At 48.4% G+C, this 21863-nt stretch overlaps 1 protein-coding gene across 1 annotated transcript in view; it reads right to left on the reverse strand.

The window, feature by feature from the left end:
* The window catches only part of LOC123405105 (ABC transporter G family member 4-like), a 30949-nt gene extending 29943 nt beyond the window's left edge, over window positions 1–1006 (reverse strand). The window contains exon 1 of the mRNA XM_045098937.1: window positions 622–1006. Within this exon, the coding sequence (XP_044954872.1) occupies window positions 622–1006 (385 nt within the window). The remainder of the gene's footprint in view (window positions 1–621) is intronic.
* Between the last annotated feature and the right edge of the window lie 20857 nt (window positions 1007–21863).

Raw genomic sequence — 21863 nt, forward strand, 5'->3', positions numbered from 1 at the left:
TTATTTTCTCAAGTGGGCTGCTTACTCAATTGAAAACAGGCAGAACTTAGTTCCAGATTTAACGAGAGTACATTTTACAATGAGTTTTATAGTTGATGTTGATCAGAATCAGTAAGTGTACATAGCATTTCAAATATTTTTCTGTTTTGTGCATATTAAAAATTGATGTAGATGGTGCCCAGCAGCGTCCCGACGATCACAGCCTCGAGGAAGTTGGTCAACAGCAGCTGCTTGCTCCGATACACCACCTTCCACGCTCTCTTGTACAGAACCACGAACTCATGTATCCGCGAGCACGGCGAAGTACACGACAACGACGGCGGCGTCGCCATGGCCGGCCTGTGGTGGTCCGATGTCTTGGTTGTGTGATCTTGCGCCGACTTGGGTTCAGGGGAGAAGGGCGAGGGATGGGGTATCTGGTCGATGACCTCGAGGGCGTACTCTAGCGGATTGAGCTGCGCGGGGACGGCGAAGCCGTGTGAGAGGAGGGTGGCGTCGAAGGAGGCGAGGGAGCCGTGGTGGCGTCAAAGGAGGCGAGGGAGCCGCGGGAGAGGAGGAGCGAATCCACGGCGGAGAGCAGGCGCGCGCTGGGCTGGTGGATGGACAGCACCACCGTCGTGCCTCTGGCGGCCGCCACGGCGCGGAGGCAGCCGACGACCACGAACGCCGAGGAGGAGTCGAGGCCGGAGGTCGGCTCATCGAGGAGGAGCACGCCGGGGTCACGGAGCAGGGCGAGGCCAATGGACACCCGCCGGCGCTCGCCTCCCGATAGCCGTGACGGGGAGACCCGCGTGTGAGCCGCGTGAGCCAGACGGAGGTCCCCGAGGAGCGCCGTGACCGCGGTCGAGGCCGCGGATGCCGACGTATGGTAAAACAGTGACGCGGCAAAGGTGAACGTCTCGGCTACGGTCAGCAGAGACAGCGCGACGTCTGCCTGGGGAACGTGGGCGGACAGGCGGCGGAAGGAGGAGGACCACAAGTAGCAAAAATTACTGACTACCATCATGGCCGGTTTCTTGGTCGATCATTCCATGCGATGCATGTGGATCTCAGCTATAACTTGTAGTCGAAGAAGTACCAGTGTCCCATTGCTTGTCCCATTGCTACTAACAGTTGAATACGTATGACATTGCATAGCAGAAGCCATTCTGTGGCGCCCTCCTCTACGGCGCTGCCGCCGGCTTGGCCGCGGTGACGGAGGCAGAGGCGCTCCTTAGACGCGGGCACGAGAAGCGCTGTTCACGGTGGCGATTGGCGCGGGTTGCGGCCCAGCTCGATGCGTGGCCGGCGGCGACCGACGCGGATGGGCCGGATGCACGCGTGTTCGGGCGTCCTGGCGCATGATGGACAGTGCATGAGCGGTGGGTAGTTGTGGCTGCGTCCTGGCGGTGGATCTGACCGGCGCGCAGCGGGTGGCCGGCCGTGGGCGCCGCCACGGGGTTGATGGATGGTGGCGTGGTGGGTCTCTCTATGCATGGCCGGGGCTCGTGTCGGTGCTTTCTGATCAGGCAGGTTGGGGATTCAGGCGCAACGGCTCTATTCTAATTACAGAAATTAGCAAGGGGCTATTCGCAAAAGTGCACTGTTGACCAGCTCGGCCAGCATGGCGCCACTTGTCACGTCTTGTTTGGTTTTGGACCATATTGTCACATTCCGTTCAAGTTTTAGGATGATGGGGTAAACTTTTGCAAGCATTGGACTGAGTCATCACATTCTAGACAAGCTCTAGGACTTGGGTTGCTTTTAATAATAATAAAAATTATAACATTACATTGATGAGTCGTTTCTTTCTGAGTTGAAGACTAGCTAATAATTTTTGAGAAAACGAGACATATTTGTCAATCATTAATCCCGTCCATCAAGGAGCCAAGAAGATGACTTGGCTGGCGCGAGGTTGCTAAAGGATATAATTTTGCACTTTCCTTTCACACATTAGCTCTGAGTGTTCATATGGCCACAAGCTAGCATTTCTCTTTAAAGTAGATAGTGAAGAGCAGTACATTGTTACCTACCAGGCAATAATAAGCGGGTGTGATACTATGAGAAGTAGCTAGCACCGGTAGTCCAGCACCGCTATATATTTGACGAGTATGAAGAGCTAGTTGAAGGAACACGCAGATACGTACGCATCTAGTTGTTTGCCAAAAGTCGAAGTAAAACGAAGATACGTACACATCTGAAAAAACAAAGAAAGTAGGATTACAAGGGGGAAATTAAATAAATAACACTTCAAGACTAGTACTACAGTATGAGGCTACTACATGCGTACAACTATCGAAAAATGGAGGAGAAAGAGCTGGTGAAGTGTGGTAATCATAAATCTGCTAGTGCATGCGGGAATAGGAGACATTGGGAAAGAAGTATATGTGTGTGCGCGAAGTTAGTAAACAACGACGTTCAGTATCACGACCAACACGACACACTACAGTCTACAGTGCTGCTGTCGACAGCTGCGCCATCCTCTCGGATGCACGTGCGCATCCACCATCGCATGGGACACCATCGCCTCGAAGCGTTGCCACTCGTGCCGCAGTTGACATCACACTAGCGCCGTTCACCTCATCACACATCTGCGCGTTGTGCTGGTGTGGCGCGCCTCCTGGTGTGGCGCGCCTCCATGTGCATCCGCTTGCCTTCATCGTCGGAGCGTGTGCCTCCATTCTATTGAACGTCGGGCCCAATAAAATCCAGAAACTCAAGAAATTTTGAAAATGCGAAAAAGGAACCTGGTTGTGGTTTTCTTTTTGCTGAAGAGTTCCCACCCACTTTAGTTTATGGATTTCACAAATAACTTATTTTCAGGGGTATTTGGTCTCCTGAATTCATATTCACAACGTGTTTGTCTATATAACAACATGTAGAAATCCATACTCAACATTCCATGATTTATCATTAGATTATTGTTGTTTTCTAGCTTTGTATTGTTGTTTCCTTGCGCACAGATCACTAAAAGTTTATGGATGCATATAAAATAACTGAGATAATTGAAACTTTGCATTGCTTTACACATTGTTCTTGCACATATCACTAATAGAAAATTTGTTATCGTATAGACCACGTAGATGAGTAAATTAACTCAGAATGGTCATAAAATATCATGATTCGTGCTTCAACATGATAACTTTCCTTGAATCTATGATTACAATAAAGTCGTAGGCTTGGATGTTCAAAATAAATGACCAGCAATAGCTCTCCAGAAAGGCCTCACACTATTTGCATTGTAAGATGTTACATGCCGGAATCACTCGGGGAGAATTAATGGAGGTGATGGCGCCAATGAGACGTTGTATTGCACTAAGGGACCATTTTGATGCAGCTCGTGTAAGTCGGTCCTCTATGCCACTAGCAAGCCGCCAAGATACCAAGAAGACTCTCGGGCAATGCGATTAGACATTCTATTCATGAAAATAGAGGTAAAAGGAAAGCAACCTACCCCAAGCATGACCAAATTTTACATCATTTTTAAGAATAGGAAATCATGACTTGATAAACCATATGGTGGATTATCTCTATCTTGTAATGAGTGTGGTAATTAATACATTGGTAAACAATACATATCATGAACTCGTAGAGCTAAGCAAAGTGCGGAAACCACACATGGTCCGGAGTCCATAATGCACCAAAGAGGCAAAGACTCTATGGTCACAATAAGAGGAAATGAAACCACCATCCTCAGAATTGTTGCATTTAAAACTCTATTAAGATTCTTGTAAACACAATAGTTACACCTATGGTATGATCTAGAAGAAAACATCCATGAAGGACTGACCTAAACTCCATTAGAAGAGAAGAATGGGAAATCCACAGTAAAACAAGAAGGTCTACTTGTACTTGCTAACACGAATATTCTTGGGGAAAATCTCTGGGGAAACTAAAGACAACAAATTTGAGTTATGCAGTGCATTATGCTCGAATAGCCCTCTCACTCTAGAGCGGGAAATGGAGTATGATTGAAATTTTTTGGCTTCATGGAGAAGGGACTTGATAGTACTTTTTCAGATTAGTCTCTTGATTTGTCATTATTCCCGAGTTATCAACATTTTAGCAATATTCTTGTTTCTGAAATCTCAATGAACAAATTTCATTCTTGAGCTGATAAAATTTGGGTATAGATATGCTTTGTATTGCATCCTTCCACTGCATGTGAAATGTTGAATATGTTAAATTTAAAAGAATGTGTGGCGCTCCACATAAAGGAAGCATATGTATATCTTGCAAGATAGCAAGTCACTTAAAACTAAGATGTTCCATGAAAGTCCAGCACACAAGTGTGATTTAGGTATACGAAGCTCTCGAGAGCCCATACTTCCCTAGAGTAACAACAATTAGCACCGAGGAAATCAATGTTGCATCCAAAATCAGCATATACTCTACTGAAGTATATATAATTTTAGATAGTAATGTGATAGCATGACTAGTATGGTCTCAATACCGATTTCCACTAACAGAATTAGTACTGTAGTACTAAATCGCCATATTTAGGCAGTGCTAACTCATACGGTCGTGAATACTGAAAATTATATTTCTTTCGCTAGAGGGACAAAATCTGCACTACCAAATATACTAAAATACCATTTTAATTATCATAATAAAAGTTATTGCATTCAATTGATCAATTGTTTCTTGCCGAGTTGAATACTACTAAGTCTATAGAAACAAGACATATTTGCAATATTATTTCTAGCTGTCAGATCGATTGGTATCTAGGAACATGACTAGGCTGATGCGTGGTTATTGAGGGCATAAATTTTGCACTTCCATTATAGGCATTCGTTGTGCTTGTCCTTATGGTCAGAGGCTAGCATATCTCTTTGGGATGCGTTACGAATTATACTGCTATTTTATTGATTTGGTGGTCATTGCATTAGTAGGATAATATGCGTTGGATCAGTATTAAGGGAGGCTAGGTTTTTTGTTACTTTTCTTTGTAATTGACAGTTTTCGTTACGTCCACCGTAAAGAGTCGATTTTCAACACCGAGGTGCCTAGGCACCCTTTATCAACAACAACACCGAAAAAAATAGAAAAAAATTAAAAAGATCTGAAATTTACAAGATCAAAGCTGATCAAACTTTCTAGGTGCTTGCAAGTTTTCATGCCAAAAAAACATTTAAGGAGCTCTACACACGAAAAACATTTTAGTACTTCAAATATTGAGCACTGAAAATTGAAACTTGTTTGTACACCTTTGTCTACATGATATTTTAATATGAAAACTTGTAAGAACCTACAAAGTTTGATCATCTTATATGTTGCAAAGTTTCAGATTTTTTTTAAACTTTTTTCTTTATTTATTTATTTTACTGTTCATAGAGGGTACCTAGACACCCGGGTGTTCTTACACCTTTCTCATGTAGTAAGGTCCTTTTTAAAAGTCTAGCTTTATTTAATTAACCAACACTTACATCATTTTCATGTTTTTCGAGTAATCAACTAGGGGGGCCATCATCCCAAGTACAAGATATATTATTGGACACAGGAAAAAACATTAACTTCTCTGGAGTAATGTTTGTATACAGCGGTCCCAATTTGCATTGTCATGTCCAGAAAATTTGAATAAATTGCCGCGACCGAGTCCCACCACTCCGATTGGCCTTTGCAGTAATTGCACCCTTCACAGAGTTAGATTCTTCCTATAATTTAGTGATTTGAAGGGGGTTTCCAGAGTGGAGTCCATCCTTCATGGATAGTGCTTCCATGGTCGCCGCATCTACTGCATATTCATAGAATGTGCACTTCAACCAAATGAAATATCCATTGGCATCTCTCAATCACAACCGGCACACGAGTGACCAGTCAACATAAAATTAAGCGCCTGCATTCAACTTCAAGTATCCTGGGAGTGGCTTGGGCCATCTTTGGTTTGTAACAGAGGAATTATGTATGCTTAATGATGTTGCATTGGTTGTTATAGCATGGATCTATACCGGCCAACGACCAGACGATGGTACCCTTCCATAACGGGTAGCTACCTTTGAAGCCACCGGCCACCGCCGTCCCCTGTGCAGTCGGGCGATTCCCACCGGTGCCACCTCAGGCGTCGTCGTCGGGACGTTGCGCCGCCGGATCGCCGAAGTGGGGGCCGCGCCGCCGCGAATCTGGGCGCCCGCGCTGGGAGAGGGGAGAGGCCCTCCGCCACCGCGTCGCACGGGCTTAGCCCGGCGCCGACCACCTGCGGCGGCGAAGGGGAGGACGGGCACGGGGCGAGATGCTGGCGGCGGTCGTTGGCTCCTCCCGTGTCGCCCGCGAGGGGGGCGAAGCGAGAGGCGAGCTTCCCAAATTCACACATGCTTGCTAGGGACGGTACTTGTGTTCCGTGGAAAATCACTACATTTTTTGATATCCGTGAGATATGATCATTTCATCTAAAGACTATCATTGAAATCTGAATGAAGAGACTGCACACCCAAATCATGTCAAGAATGTGGAATATTCAATTGATATAAACTTTTCGTGTGGATATGTGTTGTGTCGCATCCCTCCACCAACGTTAAATATTTCAGTTTATTTTAAAAAAAGGTAGCACCCCACATAAAGGAAGCATACGTCTATCTTGCAAGATAGGAAGGCCGCTGATGGGGTTATAATCCTAGGGTAGGGTCATAGGCCTGCCCTATAAGGCCTACCCAAGGACTACCCTTCATAAGGGAAAAGGCCCTTAGTCAGTTCCGACTGAATTAAGGACTTCCCATCATCCAGTCGGTGACGAATCCTCCATCATCCAGTCGGAGATGAGCATTCAGAGCGTATCAAACTTACCGACCGGATTCCACTCTGTGCATCGTAACCCCCCTGGAGGGCAACGGTCATACGTTCCCACGTACCTTTATTAGCATTTAAGACATACGTTACCTGTAACGTAGGCATTTATTCGCCACTACTCCACCCCTGTGCATCGAACCGTTGTGAAGGGCAGCGCACTCTATATAAGCCGCCCTTCCCCACTGGTGCAGGGGTTAGCAATTCACTGTAATCCATATTCCACTCGACAACAAGATCCCAAGAGCACTGAGACGTAGGGCTATTACCTCCATCGTAGAGGGGCCTGAACTCATACAACCTCGCCGTAGCTAAGGCTCTGCCATCCTTTCGTACCCTACACATCTACTGTCAGACTTATACCCACGACAGTTGGCGCCCACCGTGGGGCAGGCGTCTAAGCGACTTCCGGCGAGTTTGCGACTACATCTTTTATTCATGTCATCTGGTGGAGATTTGAGCATGGGTCATGAGATCCTCTTCGGCGCCCTCTCCTTCATCATCGACGATTCGACATGGCTTCGGGATGCCCCTCTCGACGTCGAGGTGCTCCCCAGTCGCGGGGCTACGCACTTCCCTGCCGGCGCCCGCGGTATTCTTCTTCTCCAACAGTCGGTCCGGTGTCGACCTACACCGCCGTCGCGCGCCGCAACAAGCAGTCCCGCCGTCCGCGGCTCCAGTGTTGGGTGCAACACGCCCAGGCGCGCCAGAACGCGTCCTCACAAGTGGCGGTCCTAGAGTCGGTTGTGGTTGCGCCGCCGTCCCAGCGCTCGGACTCAGTTCCGACTGAGTTTCCTTCCGAGTACTTGGGTCGCGGGCCTGCGGCTGAAGTGCACATGGCCAACTCCCATGAAAGTCCCCGCCAAACTGGCCGGAACGAGCACGAGGTCGGCGAAACATCCGGCGCTCGCCGTCAGCCCCGCCGTTCTGCCAGCCGGCACACTCGGCGGAGCAACATGGAGGTGTTCCGCATACCCGTCCTCAACCTGGCTCCCGCCGCCAGGATAGCCGATTCCCTCTAGCCGACTGATTCAGAGGCTGGCAGAGGGATCGAGCAAATCCGCGCCCTGCTGCACACGGCGCAGCAGCAAAATTCGGCGGTCTCCCAGTCGCACAACAGGATCCATAATAGTTCTGTTCGTGCGAACAAGCATCGGTCTGTTCACAGCCCCGGTTCTCATCAGCGACACACGGGAGGCAGCCGTTCCATAAATCCCGAAGATCGTCGCCGTTCACTCACCCCTCCGCGGGGTGGGCCCTACGGGCCCCGACATCGTGATGATCGGCGTTCAGTCGGTGAGACTTAGGATCCAAGGCCGGACGCGAGAGGGCATATCGCCTAGAGGAGGGTCGACAGGGGCCGAGCCCACCGCGATGGTCACGATATGGACCATCGTCTCTGGTCCCGAGTGTTTCAGTCGAACCATCCGTTCGGCTGACATCCCTCCCAACTTCCGACTGGCGGCGGGGATCAGCAAGTTTATAGGAGAATCCAAGCGAGAAACGTGGCTGGACGACTACCGAGTAGCAGTCCAGATCGGAGGAGGGGACGACCACGTCGCCATGAAACACCTCCCTCTGATGCTCGACGGCTCGGCACGAGCGTGGCTGAACCAATTGGCCCCCTCAAGCATCTACAGTTGGGCAGATCTGGCCCGAGTATTCATCAGGACCTTCGAAGGGACGTGCAAACGCCCTGCTGGCCTCGTGGAGCTCCAGCACTGTGTCCAGAAGCAGAATGAGCCCCTGCGCGATTTCATTCAGCGTTGGACGACCCTCTACCACACGGTGGAGAACGTCACAGAGCACCAAGTAGTCTGCGCCTTCAAGGCAGGCGTGCGGTACAGAGATTTGTATCTGAAGTTCGGTCGAACAGGCGACATCTCCATGAGAAAGATGATGGAGATAGCAGCACGCTATGCAAATGGCGAAGAAGAGGACCGCATCCGTAGCGGCAAGCACAAAGTAGTCGCCGATGGAGATGGGAATAACACTCGGAAGCAGAAGCAGAAAGCTCCGTCCACTCTGCAGGCAGAGGCCGCAACCGTTACCAATGCCAAGTTCAAGGGCAAGGGGAGGGCTCAGTTCACCCCCAAGAAGAAGCAGTTCGGAAACCCCATCCTAGACTAGCCATGTCCGATTCACACGAAGATGGATGAAGAGGGCAACGCCATATATCCGAAACATACCACTCGGCAATGTCGCCTCCTGATCCAGGGGTTCGGCGAAGAACAACCGAGTGAAAAGGGCAATGAACAGGATGAGGAGGACAAGGAGGATCCGTTCCCCCAAGTCCATGCAACACTGATGATTTTTCTGACGTTGAGAGCAAGAGTCGACTGAAACTGGTAAACAGGGAGGTGAACATGGCCACGCCGACCAACCCCACGTTCCTCAAATGGTCTCAGACTGCGATCACCTTCGACCAGTCGGATCATCCAGCACACGTACCCACCCCACGGAGACAGGCTCTGGTCGTCGACCCGGTAGTGGAAGGAGTCCGACTCCACAAAGTCCTCATGGACGGCGGCAGTGGCTTGAACATCATGTACGCCGACACTCTCAAGGGGATGGGCATTCCGATGTCCAAACTCAACGAGAGCAGCATGCAGTTCCATGGAGTCGTCCCTAGACGAAAGGCCAAGTCACTCGGCCAGATCGCGTTGGACATCGTCTTCGGCTCCGACAAGAACTTCCGCAAGGAAAAGCTGACGTTCGAGGTGGTGGACTTCCAGAGTGCGTACCACGCAATTCTGGGCCGCCCGGCGTATGCGCGTTTCATGGCCCGTCCATGTTACGTGTACCTGAAGCTGAAGATGCCAGGCCCGAAAGGTGTGATCACTATCACAGGCAATCGACAGCGGGCCGAGGAGTGTCTGCAGCAGGGATCAAGGATCACCGATCAGCAGATGGCTGTCCTCGAGCTTGACGAGTACAAGAAAACAGTCGACCCCGCTGACTTGATGCGTTCGAAGAAGCCAGCTTCGGAGTCCGCATTCCAGTCGGCGGGAGAGACGAAGAAGGTCAGCATCCACCCAACGGACGACACAGCTGCCCCGACGAACATCTCCACCACCCTCGATCCTAAATAGGAAGCCGAGCTCATCCAATTCCTCCATGAGAACTGGGACATCTTCGCATGGAAGCCCGCAGACATGCCAGGTGTACCCAGGGAGTTGGCTGAGCACCGACTGCATGTGGATCCCGCCGCTCGGCCTGTCCGAGAACGCCTGCGTCGGTCCGCCGCGCACAAGAGGAAGGCAATCTGAGAAGAGGTGGCCAAGCTTTTAGTAGCCAACTTCATTCGCGAGGTACAACACTCCGAGTGGCTCGCCAATGTTGTCATGGTGCCCAAGAAGGACAAGTCGCTCTGAATGTGCACCGACTTCAAGCATCTCAATAAGGTTTGCCCGAAAGACCATTTTCCGCTCCCCCGCATCGATCAAATTGTCGATTCGACTGCGGGTTGCGAGCGTTTGTCATTTCTTGATGCCTACTCGGGCTATCATCAGATCCGTCTGTATGGCCCCGATGAATTAAAAACAGCCTTCATCACCCCATTCCGGTGCTTCTGCTACATGACTATGCCATTTGGTTTGAAGAATGCAGGAGCAACCTTTATGCGCATGATCGAAAAATGCCTCCTCGACCAGATCGGTCGGAATGTGGAGGCGTATATGGATGATATCATAGTCAAGTCACGCAAAGGTTCCGACCTGCTGACTGACTTGGTAGAAACATTCGCCAACCTTCGTAGGTACGATATCAAGCTCAACCCAGCCAAGTGTTCATTCGGTGTTCCCCGCGGAAAGTTACTCGGTTTCTTCGTTTTCGAACGAGGGATCGATGTCAACCCCGAAAAGATCGGGACCATCGTCCGAATGGAGAGGCCGGTCAGAATACACGATGTTCAAAGGCTCACAGGTTGCCTAGCGGCTTTGAGCAGGTTTATCAGTCGACTCGGCGAGAAGGCGCTTCCTCTGTACCGACTCATGAAAAAATCAGATACTTTCGAGTGGATAGACGAAGCCCAAGTCGCATTCGACGACCTCAAAGTCCTACTTTCCACCCAGCCGGTTCTTACTGCTCCGCTCAGTAAAGAGCCCCTTCTTCTGTACATCGCGGCTACAAATCAAGTCGTCAACACTGTTCTCACAGTCGAACGGGAAGAAGAAGGCAAAGCATACAAGGTTCAGCATCTAGTGTATTATGTCTCCGAAGTCCTGACTCCTTCCAAGCAGAGGTATCCCCACTATCAAAAAATTATCTACGGGATTTACATGACTGCGAAGAAGGTGGCTCATTATTTCCAAGACCACTCGGTGTCTGTCATTTCTGATGCTCCGTTGTCGGAAATCCTCCACAATCGGGACGCATCGGGTCAAGTGGCGAAGTGGGCAATGGAGAAGTTATACTTTGACATCAAGTTTGAGGCGAAGAAAGCTATAAAGTCTCAAGCTCTGGCTGACTTCATAGCAGAATGGGTAGAACAACAGCAACCGACCCACATCTTCTCGGCTCATTGGACAATGTTCTTCGATGGGTCCAAGACGTTGAATGGCTCCGGCGCTGGTGTTGTGATCATATCACCAAAGGGTGACCAACTCAAGTATGTGTTGCAGATACACTTTGATTCCTCCAACAACGAGGCTGAGTATGAAGCTCTCCTTTATGGACTGCGCATGGCCATCACACTCGGCGTCCGTCGCCTGATGGTCTATGGCGATTTGGATTTGGTGGTTAATCAAGTGATGAAGGAGTGGGACGTCAGGAACCCCACCATGACCACATACTGCAATGCAGTGAGGAAGCTCGAGAAAAAGTTTGAAGGTCTAGAACTCCACCATGTTCCGCGACTGAAGAACCAAGCAGCTGATGAGTTGGCAAAACTCGGATCCACGACGTCTGCCTCGAGCACCTCCACCTTCCCTCAGTTAAAGAAGATCCTTTCACAGAGGAACCAGTACAACCGAAGAGCTCGACAGATCCGACTGAAGTCGACGTACCTGCTGTGGTTGATTTGATCATGGAGATTCTTGCTCTCATCCCCGATTGGACTGTGTCGATCATTGCATACATCCCGAGGCAAGAATTACCAGAAGACGAAGTCCAAGCCAGACAGATCGTCCGCAGGTCAAAGTCGTTCACTATCATTGATGGCCAGTTGTACAAGGAAAGCGTTTCAGGCGTCCTTCAATGATGCATCTCCCCTGAGGAGGGACAGTTAATCCTGGAAGAAATTCACTCGGGAACCTGCGGTCATCATGCCTCTTCAAGAGCAATCGTCGCAAAAACCTTCAGAGCTGGTTTCTTCTGGCTGCAGGTGAATGAAATGGCGAAAGCTATGGTTGAGCGATGTGAAGGCTGTCAGTTCTACTCTAACAAGTCCCACAAGCCAACATCTGCGTTGAAGACAATCCCTCTTGTTTGGCCGTTTGCGGTATTGGGATTAGATACAGTCGGTCCATTCAGGATAGGCCAAGGGGGATTCACACATCTGTTGGTGGCAGTCGACAAGTTCACAAAGTGGATCGAAGCCAAGCCCATCAAGAAGCTCGACGCCCTAACGGCCATCAAGTTTGTCAGGGACATCATCTCCAGATTCGGGGTACCTCACAGCATAATCACTGACAACAGAACAAACTTTGACTCGGACAGATTCAAAGGTTTCTGTACAGGCCAAGGTATCCGAGTGGATTTTGCATCTGTGGCGCATCCCCAAACAAACGGGCAAGCAGAGCGGACGAATGGACTTATTCTGCAAGGTTTGAAGCCTCGACTCCTGTGAGAGGTAGGACATGCTGCTGGCGCATGGGTCACCGAGCTACCTTCGGTGCTTTGGGGTCTCCGCACAACCCCAAATAGATCTACAAAGCGATCCCCGTTCTTCCTCGTTTACGGAGCAGAGGCAGTCCTTCTGAGTGACTTGCTTCACAATGCTCCACGAGTTGAACTCTTCTCCGAAGCTGAAGCAGAACAAGCAAGGCAAGACGAAGTGGATCTTCTAGAGGAGGAGCGCGAGATGGCACTGACTCGCTCAACCATTTATCAACAAGATCTGCGGCGCTTTCGCGCGCGACACGTCAGGAGTCGTACATTCCAAGCAGGCGACCTGGTGCTCCGAGTGGATCAGCAGAGACCTCACAAGTTGTCTCCCGCCTGGGAAGGACCCTTCATCATCTCCAAGGTGCTGAACAACGGAGCATACCAACTCTACAACATCGACAGGGAAACGGACGAGCCGCGAGCATGGAACGGAGATGTCCTGAAGCGCTTCTACACGTGACCGTCGACTGAAGCAATGTAAAGAACAAGTATCGGTGAAATAATACAAAGCAGATTGAGTTTTTGCGGATTCAAAATTCTTTCACGGTCGCAGACTCCGGTCTAAAAAAAAACTTAGCTGCGATCACGAATCGCCTAAGTATTAACTTTCTCCGAGTGTGCACTTAACGTCGCATTCGGGGACTTAGCTGCGATCCAGAATCGCCTAAGTATTAACTTTCTCCGAGTGTGCACTTAACGTCGCACTCGGGGACTTAGCTGCGATCCAGAATCGCCTAAGTATTAACTTTCTCCGAGTGTGCACTAAACGTCGCACTCGGGGACTTAGCTGCGATCCACAATCGCCTAAGTATTAACTTTCTCTGAGTGTGCACTTAACGTCGCACTCAGAGACTTAGCCGCGATCACGAATCGCCTAACTACACACTTTCTCCGAGTGTGCACTTAACGTCGCACTCGGGGACTTGTCTGCGATAACGAATCGCTTAAATACAAAGCTTCCTTCGAGTGTATCTCACAGATCCACTTGAAGGCTTAGCAGACCCTCATTGAGGCTCATGTAGATGTCAAGACAACTGACAATTACATGAGTAGCAGAACCTCATTGAGGCTGATGTAGATGTCAAGACAACTGACAATTACATGAGTAACAACTCGCTCCGAGTACGACCTTACAGTCGCACTCGAAGACTTAGCCGCGATCACGAATCGCCTAAGTACTCAATTGCCTTCGAGTGTATCCTACAGATCCACTCGGAGACTCAGCAGACCCTCAGTGAGGCTCATGCAGATGTCAAGACAACTGACAATTACATGCTCCGCATGTTTTCCATTGGCTTCACCAAGAAACGCCAAACAAAAACAACGAGGCAAAATCGTGTCAACAACTCTTTGGCAAAAGAGTTGAAAAAGATTCGATTCAAATTCAAAGTTTGCCTAAAGATAGTTGGTTCGGTGTAGATCAAGCTTATCCACACCGAACCACGAATGTGACGGCCAATAGCGGTGGCCAAAGTTTCATACAACTAACACTCGGCATACCGAGGTAAAAGTTTTCTTAAACGTCGTCAGGACTGGCACTGGGACTGGCAGGCTCCACGAATGTGTCGAGGTCGATCCCGTATGCGATGCGAGTGGCGCTCTCAAGGAAGGTCTCCATGAAATCTTCGAATCGAAGCTTTTTGGTGTTGGCGACTTGCAACGCCTTCAGCTTCTCTTCGCGAGCCTCTTGGCAGTGCACTCGGACCAGCGACAGAGCGACGTCCGCACCACAGCGAGCCGCAGACTTTTTCCACGCGTGCACTCTGTTCGGGACCTCCTCCAGCCGAGTCACCAAGCCTTCCATCTCTTGCCGATACTCGTCTTGAGGCCAAAGCTCCTTGTCGATTCGGCCGACGACCTCTCTCAGTCGACCGATGAAAGGTCCCACTTTGCCCAGGCGAATGTGCGCTCGGAGCATATCTCGATTGGCGTCCTCGCCGAGTGGAACGTTCGGAAGAATCGACCGCTCAACGTCAGCTGCTTCAGCCTCAGCGTCCATGCAAAAATCTGCAAAGACAGGACGAGCAAAAAGTAAGCACAGCATGCAATACACAGTCGAGAAGCACTCGGAAAAACAGAACTTACCACCGAGAAGCGCTATCATCTTCCGTGCCCAGTCACTGACGTAATTCTCCTGTGCTATGCACCGCCTCTTCAACACCTACATCTGTCCCATCAGCTCCGTCCTTTGTTTCCCCATTTTCTCCACTTCAGCCGCCAATGCCTTGTTCGCCTCACGGGACTCCTCCAAGGACTTTTCTCGTTCAGCCACAACATCCTTCAGACGAGCCAAGGCAAGCATTGCTGCATCCAGTTCCGCAGCAAACTGAACCTTTTCAGCCCTCAGAGTCTCGTACGCTGATCCCATCTCGCAAGTCTTCTGCAAGTCAGCGCCAAGATACGATCAGACTAATTCAACAAGGACAACAATAAAAACTCGAAGTTCTTCAAACCCCTGCCAACGCAAGCAGTCGACAGCGGTCTCGGGGACTACACCCAGTGGGTTCACTAAGAGTGACCCCACTGGCATGAAGCTCAAACAGGTCTGCCCTATTGAGATACATGACAACAAACAAGCCTATGAGGTTACTACTACCCGACCTGAGTAAAATTACTCTCGGGGACTCATCAGTAGGTGCACTCGGAGTGCCCCCACCGGTAACATTCGAACATATTAGTTTTTGATCTGGTCAAGTTAAAGAAAATGTGTATAAAGACAACTGCCGGTGCAAGTGTTGGGGAACGTCGCATGGGAAACAAAAATTTTCCTACGCACACGAAGACCTATCATGGTGATGCCCATCTACGAGAGGGGATGAGTGATCTACGTACCCTTGTAGACCGTACAGCAGAAGCGTTAGTGAACGCGGTTGATGTAGTGGAACGTCCTCACGTCCCTCGATCCGCCCCGCAAACAATCCCGCGATCAGTCCCACGATCTAGTACCGAACGGACGGCACCTCCGCGTTCAGCACACGTACAACTCGACGATGATCTCGGCCTTCTTGATCCAGCAAGAGAGACGGAGAGGTAGAAGAGTTCTCCAGCAGCGTAATGGCGCTCCGGAGGTTGGTGATGATCTCGTCTCAACATGGCTCCGCCCGAGCTCCGCAGAAACGCGATCTAGAGGAAAAACCGTGGAGGTATGTGGTCGGGCTGCCGTGGAAAAGTCGTCTCAAATCAGCCCTAAAACCTCCGTATATATGGGTGGGAGAGAGGGGACCTTGCCTTGGGGCTCAAGGAGCCCCAAGGGGGTCAGCCGAGCCAAGGGGGGAAGGTCTACCCCCCAAACCGAGTTGGACTTGGTTTGGTGGGTGGGAGTCCTTCCTTCCCTTCCCACCTCCTCTTTTTTTTTCTTTCTCTTTGATTTTTCTTCCAGTGCGCATAGGGCCCTTTTGGGCTGTCCCACCAGCCCAATAAGGGCTGGTGCGCCACCCTCAAGGCCTATGGGCTTCCCCGGGGTGGGTTGCCCCCCGGTGAACTCCCGGAACCCATTCGTCATTCCCGGTACATGCCCGGTAACTCCGAAAACCTTCCGGTAATCAAATGAGGTCATCCTATATATCAATCTTCGTTTCCGGACCATTCCGGAAACCCTCGTGACGTCCGTGATCTCATCCGGGGCTCCGAACAACATTAGGTAACCAACCATATAACTCAAATACGCATAAAACAACGTCGAACCTTAAGTGTGCAGACCCTGCGGGTTCGAGAACTATGTAGACATGACCCGAGAGACTCCTCGGTCAATATACAATAGCGGGAACTGGATGCCCATATTGGATCCTACATATTCTACGAAGAACTTATCGTTTGAACCTCAGTGTCAAGGATTCATATAATCCCGTATGTCATTCCCTTTGTCCTTCGGTATGTTACTTGCCCGAGATTCGATCGTTAGTATCCGCATACCTATTTCAATCTCGTTTACGGCAAGTCTCTTTACTCGTTCCGTAATACAAGATCCCGTAACTTACACTAAGTCACATTGCTTGCAAGGCTTGTGTGTGATGTTGTATTACCGAGTGGGCCCCGAGATACCTCTCCGTCACACGGAGTGACAAATCCCAGTCTTGATCCATACTAACTCAACTAACACCTTCGGAGATACCCGTAGAGCATCTTTATAGTCACCCAGTTACGTTGCGACGTTTGATACACACAAAGTATTCCTCCGGTGTCAGTGAGTTATATGATCTTATGGTCATAGGAACAAATACTTGACATGCAGAAAACAGTAGCAACAAAATGACACGATCAACATGCTACGTCTATTAGTTTGGGTCTAGTCCATCACGTGATTCTCCTAATGACGTGATCCAGTTATCAAGCAACAACACCTTGTTCATAATCAGAAGACACTGACTATCTTTGATCAACTGGCTAGCCAACTCGAGGCTTGCTAGGGACATTGTTTTGTCTATGTATCCACACATGTAAATGAGTCTTCATTCAATACAATTATAGCATGGATAATAAACGATTATCTTGATATAGGAATTATAATAATAACTATATTTATTATTGCCTCTAGGGCATAATTCCAACAGTCTCCCACTTGCACTAGAGTCAATAATCTAGCCCTCACATTATCATGCGAATTACATTGTAATAAATCTAACACCCATACAGTTCTGGTGTTGATCATGCTTTGGCCGTGGAAGAGGTTTAGTCAGCGGGTCTGCTACATTCAGATCCATGTGCACTTTGCATATATTTACGTCCTCTCCTTCGACGTAGTCGCGGATGAGGTTGAAGCATCGTTTGATGTGTCTGGACTTCTTGTGAAACCGTGGTTCCTTTGCTAAGGCAATGGCACCCGTGTTGTCACAGAACAAGGTTATTGGATTCAGTGCGCTTGGCACGACTCCAAGATCCGTCATGAACTGCTTCATCCAGACACCCTCCTTAGCCGCCTCCGACGCAGCCATGTACTCCGCTTCACATGTAGAATCTGCTACGACGCTTTGCTTGGAACTGCACCAGCTTACCGCACCCCCATTAAGAATAAATACGTATCCGGTTTGCGACTTAGAGTCGTCCGGATCTGTGTCAAAGCTTGCATCGACGTAACCTTTTACGGCGAGCTCTTTGTCACCTCCATATACGAGAAACATCCCCTTAGTCCTTTTCAGGTACTTCAGGATATTCTTGACCGCCGTCCAGTGATCCACTCCTGGATTACTCTGGAACCTACCTGCCATACTTATGGCCAGGCTAACATCTGGTCTAGTGCACAACATTGCATACATGATAGAACCTATGGCTGAAGCATAGGGGACGGAGCGCATATGCTCTCTATCTTCATCAGTTGCTGGGCACTGAGTCTTACTCAATCTCGTACCTTGTAAAACTGGCAAGAACCCTTTCTTGGACTGTTCCATTTTGAACCTCTTCAAAACTTTATCAAGGTATGTGCTTTGTGAAAGTCCTATCAGGCGTTTTGATCTATCCCTATAGATCTTAATGCCTAGAATGTAAGCAACTTCTCCTAGGTCCTTCATAGAGAAACTTTTATTCAAGTAATCCTTTATGCTCTCCAAAAACTCCACGTTGTTTCCAATCAGCAATATGTCATCCACATATAATATTAGAAACGCCACAGAGCTCCCACTCACTTTCTTGTAAATACAAGATTCTCCAACCACTTGTATAAACCCAAATGCTTTGATCACCTCATCAAAGCGTTTGTTCCAACTCCGAGATGCTTGCACCAGTCCATAAATGGATCGCTGGAGCTTGCACACCTTGTTAGCATTCTTAGGATTGACAAAACCTTCGGGTTGCATCATATACAATTCTTCCTTAAGGAAACCGTTAAGGAACGCCGTTTTGACATCCATCTGCCAGATTTCATAATCGAAAAATGCAGCTATTGCTAACATGATTCTGACGGACTTAAGCATCGCTACGGGTGAGAATGTATCATCGTAGTCAACTCCTTGAACTTGTGAAAAACCCTTTGCCACAAGTCGAGCTTTATAAACAGTTACATTGCCGTCAGCGTCCGTCTTCCTCTTAAAGATCCATTTGTTCTGAATAGCCTTGCGGCCCTCAGGCAGTACCTCCAAAGTCCACACTTTGTTCTCATACATGGATCCTATCTCGGACTTCATGGCTTCTAGCCATTTGTTGGAATCCGGGCCCACCATTGCTTCTTCATAATTTGCAGGTTCATTGTTGTCCAACAACATGATTGATAAGACGGGATTACCGTACCACTCTGGAGCAGCACGTGGTCTCGTCGACCTGCGTGGTTCAACAGAAACTTGAACCGGAGTTTCATGATCACCATCATTTACTTCCTCCTCAGCCGGCGTCGCAATGACAGAGGTTTCCCCTTGCCCTGCGCCACCATCCAGAGGGATGAGAGGTTCGACAACCTCGTCAAGTTCTATCTTCTTCCCACTCAATTCTCTCGAGAGAAACTCCTTCTCGAGAAAAGCTCCGTTTTTAGCAACAAACACTTTGCCCTCGGATTTGAGATAGAAGGTGTACCCAACTGTCTCCTTTGGGTAACCTATGAAGACGCACTTTTCCGCTTTGGGTTCCAGCTTTTCAGGCTGAAGCTTTTTGACATAAGCATCACATCCCCAAACTTTAAGAAACGACAACTTTGGCCTTTTGCCATACCATAGTTCATATGGCGTCGTCTCAACGGATTTTGATGGTGCCCTATTTAAAGTGAATGCAGTTGTTTCTAATGCATAACCCCAAAACGATAACGGCAAATCGGTAAGAGACATCATAGATCGCACCATCTCTAATAAAGTACGATTACGACGTTCGGACACACCATTACGCTGTGGTGTTCCAGGCGGTGTTAACTGCGAAACAATTCCACATTGTCTTAAGTGAGCACCAAACTCGAAACTCAGATATTCACCCCCACGATCAGACCGTAGGAACTTGATCTTCTTGTTACGATGATTTTCAACTTCACTCTGAAATTGCTTGAACTTTTCAAATGTTTCAGACTTGTGCTTCATCAAGTAGACATAACCATATCTACTCAAATCGTCAGTGAAGGTGAGAAAATAACGATATCCGCCGCGTGCCTCCACGCTCATCGGACCACACACATCGGCATGTATGATTTCCAACAAGTCACTTGCATGCTCCATTGTTCCGGAGAACGGAGTCTTAGTCATCTTGCCCATGAGGCATGGTTCACACGTGTCAAGTGAATCAAAGTCAAGTGACTCCAAAAGTCCATCAGCATGGAGTTTCTTCATGCGCTTTACACCAATATGACCTAAGCGGCAGTGCCACAAAAATATGGCGCTATCATTGTTAACTCTAACTCGTTTGGTCTCAATGTTATGTATGTGTGTATCGCTATCAAGATTCAATATGAACAATCCTCTCACATTGGGTGCATGACCATAAAAGATGTTACTCATAGAAATAGAACAACCATTATTCTCTGACTTAAAAGAGTAACCGTCTCGCAATAAACAAGATCTAGATATAATGTTCATGCTCAACACAGGCACTAAATAACAATGATTTAAGTTCATAACTAATCCTGATGGTAACTAAAGTGAAACTGTGCCGACGGCGATTGCATCAACCTTGGAACCATTTCCTACGTGCATCGTCACTTCATCTTTCGCCAGCCTTCGTCTATTCCGCAGTTCCTGTTTCGAGTTGCAAATATGAGCAACAGAACCGGTATCGAATACCCAAGCACTACTACGAGAGCCGGTTAAGTACACATCAATAACTTGTATATCAAATATACCTGATTTTTCTTTGGCCGCCTTCTTATCTGCCAGATACTTGGGGCAATTGCGCTTCCAGTGACCCATACCCTTGCAATAGTAACACTCCGTTTCAGGCTTAGGTCCAGCTTTGGGTTTCTTCGTCAGATTGGCAACAGGCTTGCCGCTCGTCTTTGAATTACCCTTCTTGCCTTTGCCATTTCTCTTGAAACTAGTGGTCTTATTCACCATCAACACTTGATACTCTTTACGGAGTTCAGACTTTGCGACTTTCATCATCGCAAACAACTCGCCGGGAGACTTGTTCATCCCTTGCATGTTGTAGTTCAACACAAAGCCTTTATAGCTTGGCGGCAGTGATTGAAGGATTCTGTCAGTGATAGCCTCTTGCGGGAGTTCAATCCCCAGCTCAGCTAGATGGTTTGAGTACCCAGACATTTTGAGCACATGTTCACTGACAGACGAGTTTTCCTCCATCTTGCAAGCATAGAATTTATCGGAGGTCTCATACCTCTCGATCCGGGCGTTCTTCTGAAAGATAAACTTCAACTCCTGGAACATCTCAAATGCTCCATGACGCTCAAAGCGACATTGAAGTCCCGGTTCTAAGCCATACAAGACTGCACATTGAACTACTGAGTAGTCCTCCTTACGTGCTAACCAAGTGTTCTTAATATCCTGATCAGCCGTAGCGGGTGGTTCATCTCCTAGCGCAGCATTAAGGACATAATCCTTCTTCCCAGCTTGTAAGATTAGCTTAAGATTACGAGCCCAGTCTACAAAGTTGCTTCCATCATCTTACAACTTAGCTTTCTCTAGGAACGTATTATAATTCAGGGTGACTGTCGCGTGAGCCATGATCTACAACACAAATATATTCAAAGTGGACTTAGACTATGTTCAAGATAACTAGAGTTTAACTTAATCAAATTATTCGCTAAACTCCCACTCAAAAAGTACATCTCTCTAGTCATTTGAGTGGTTCATGATCCACTTACAGTAGCTCAAGTCCGATCATCACGTGAGTTGAGTATAGTTTCAGTGGTAAGCATCCCTATGCTAATCATATCATCTATATGATTCATGATCGACCTTTCGGTCTCATGTGTTCCGAGGCCATGTCTGCACATGCTAGGCTCGTCAAGCTTAACCCGAGTGTTCCGCGTGCGAAACTGTTTTGCACCCGTTGTATGTGAACGTTGAGTCTATCACACCTGATCATCACGTGGTGTCTCGAAACGACGAACTGTAGCAACGGTGCACAGTCGGGGAGAACACAATTTCGTCTTGAAATTTTAGTGAGAGATCACCTCATAATGCTACCGTCGTTCTAAGCAAAATAAGGTGCATAAAAGGATTAACATCACATGCAATTCATAAGTGAAATGATATGGCCATCATCACGTGCTTATTGATCTCCATCACCAAAGCACCGGCACGATCTTCTTGTCACCGGCGCCACACCATGATCTCCATCAACGTGTCGCCATCGAGGTTGTCGTGCTACTCATGCTATTACTACTAAAGCTACATCCTAGCAAAATAGTAAACGCA

This window comes from Hordeum vulgare, chromosome 6H (genome assembly GCF_904849725.1).
Source record: "Hordeum vulgare subsp. vulgare chromosome 6H, MorexV3_pseudomolecules_assembly, whole genome shotgun sequence".
Lineage (NCBI taxonomy): Eukaryota > Viridiplantae > Streptophyta > Magnoliopsida > Poales > Poaceae > Hordeum > Hordeum vulgare.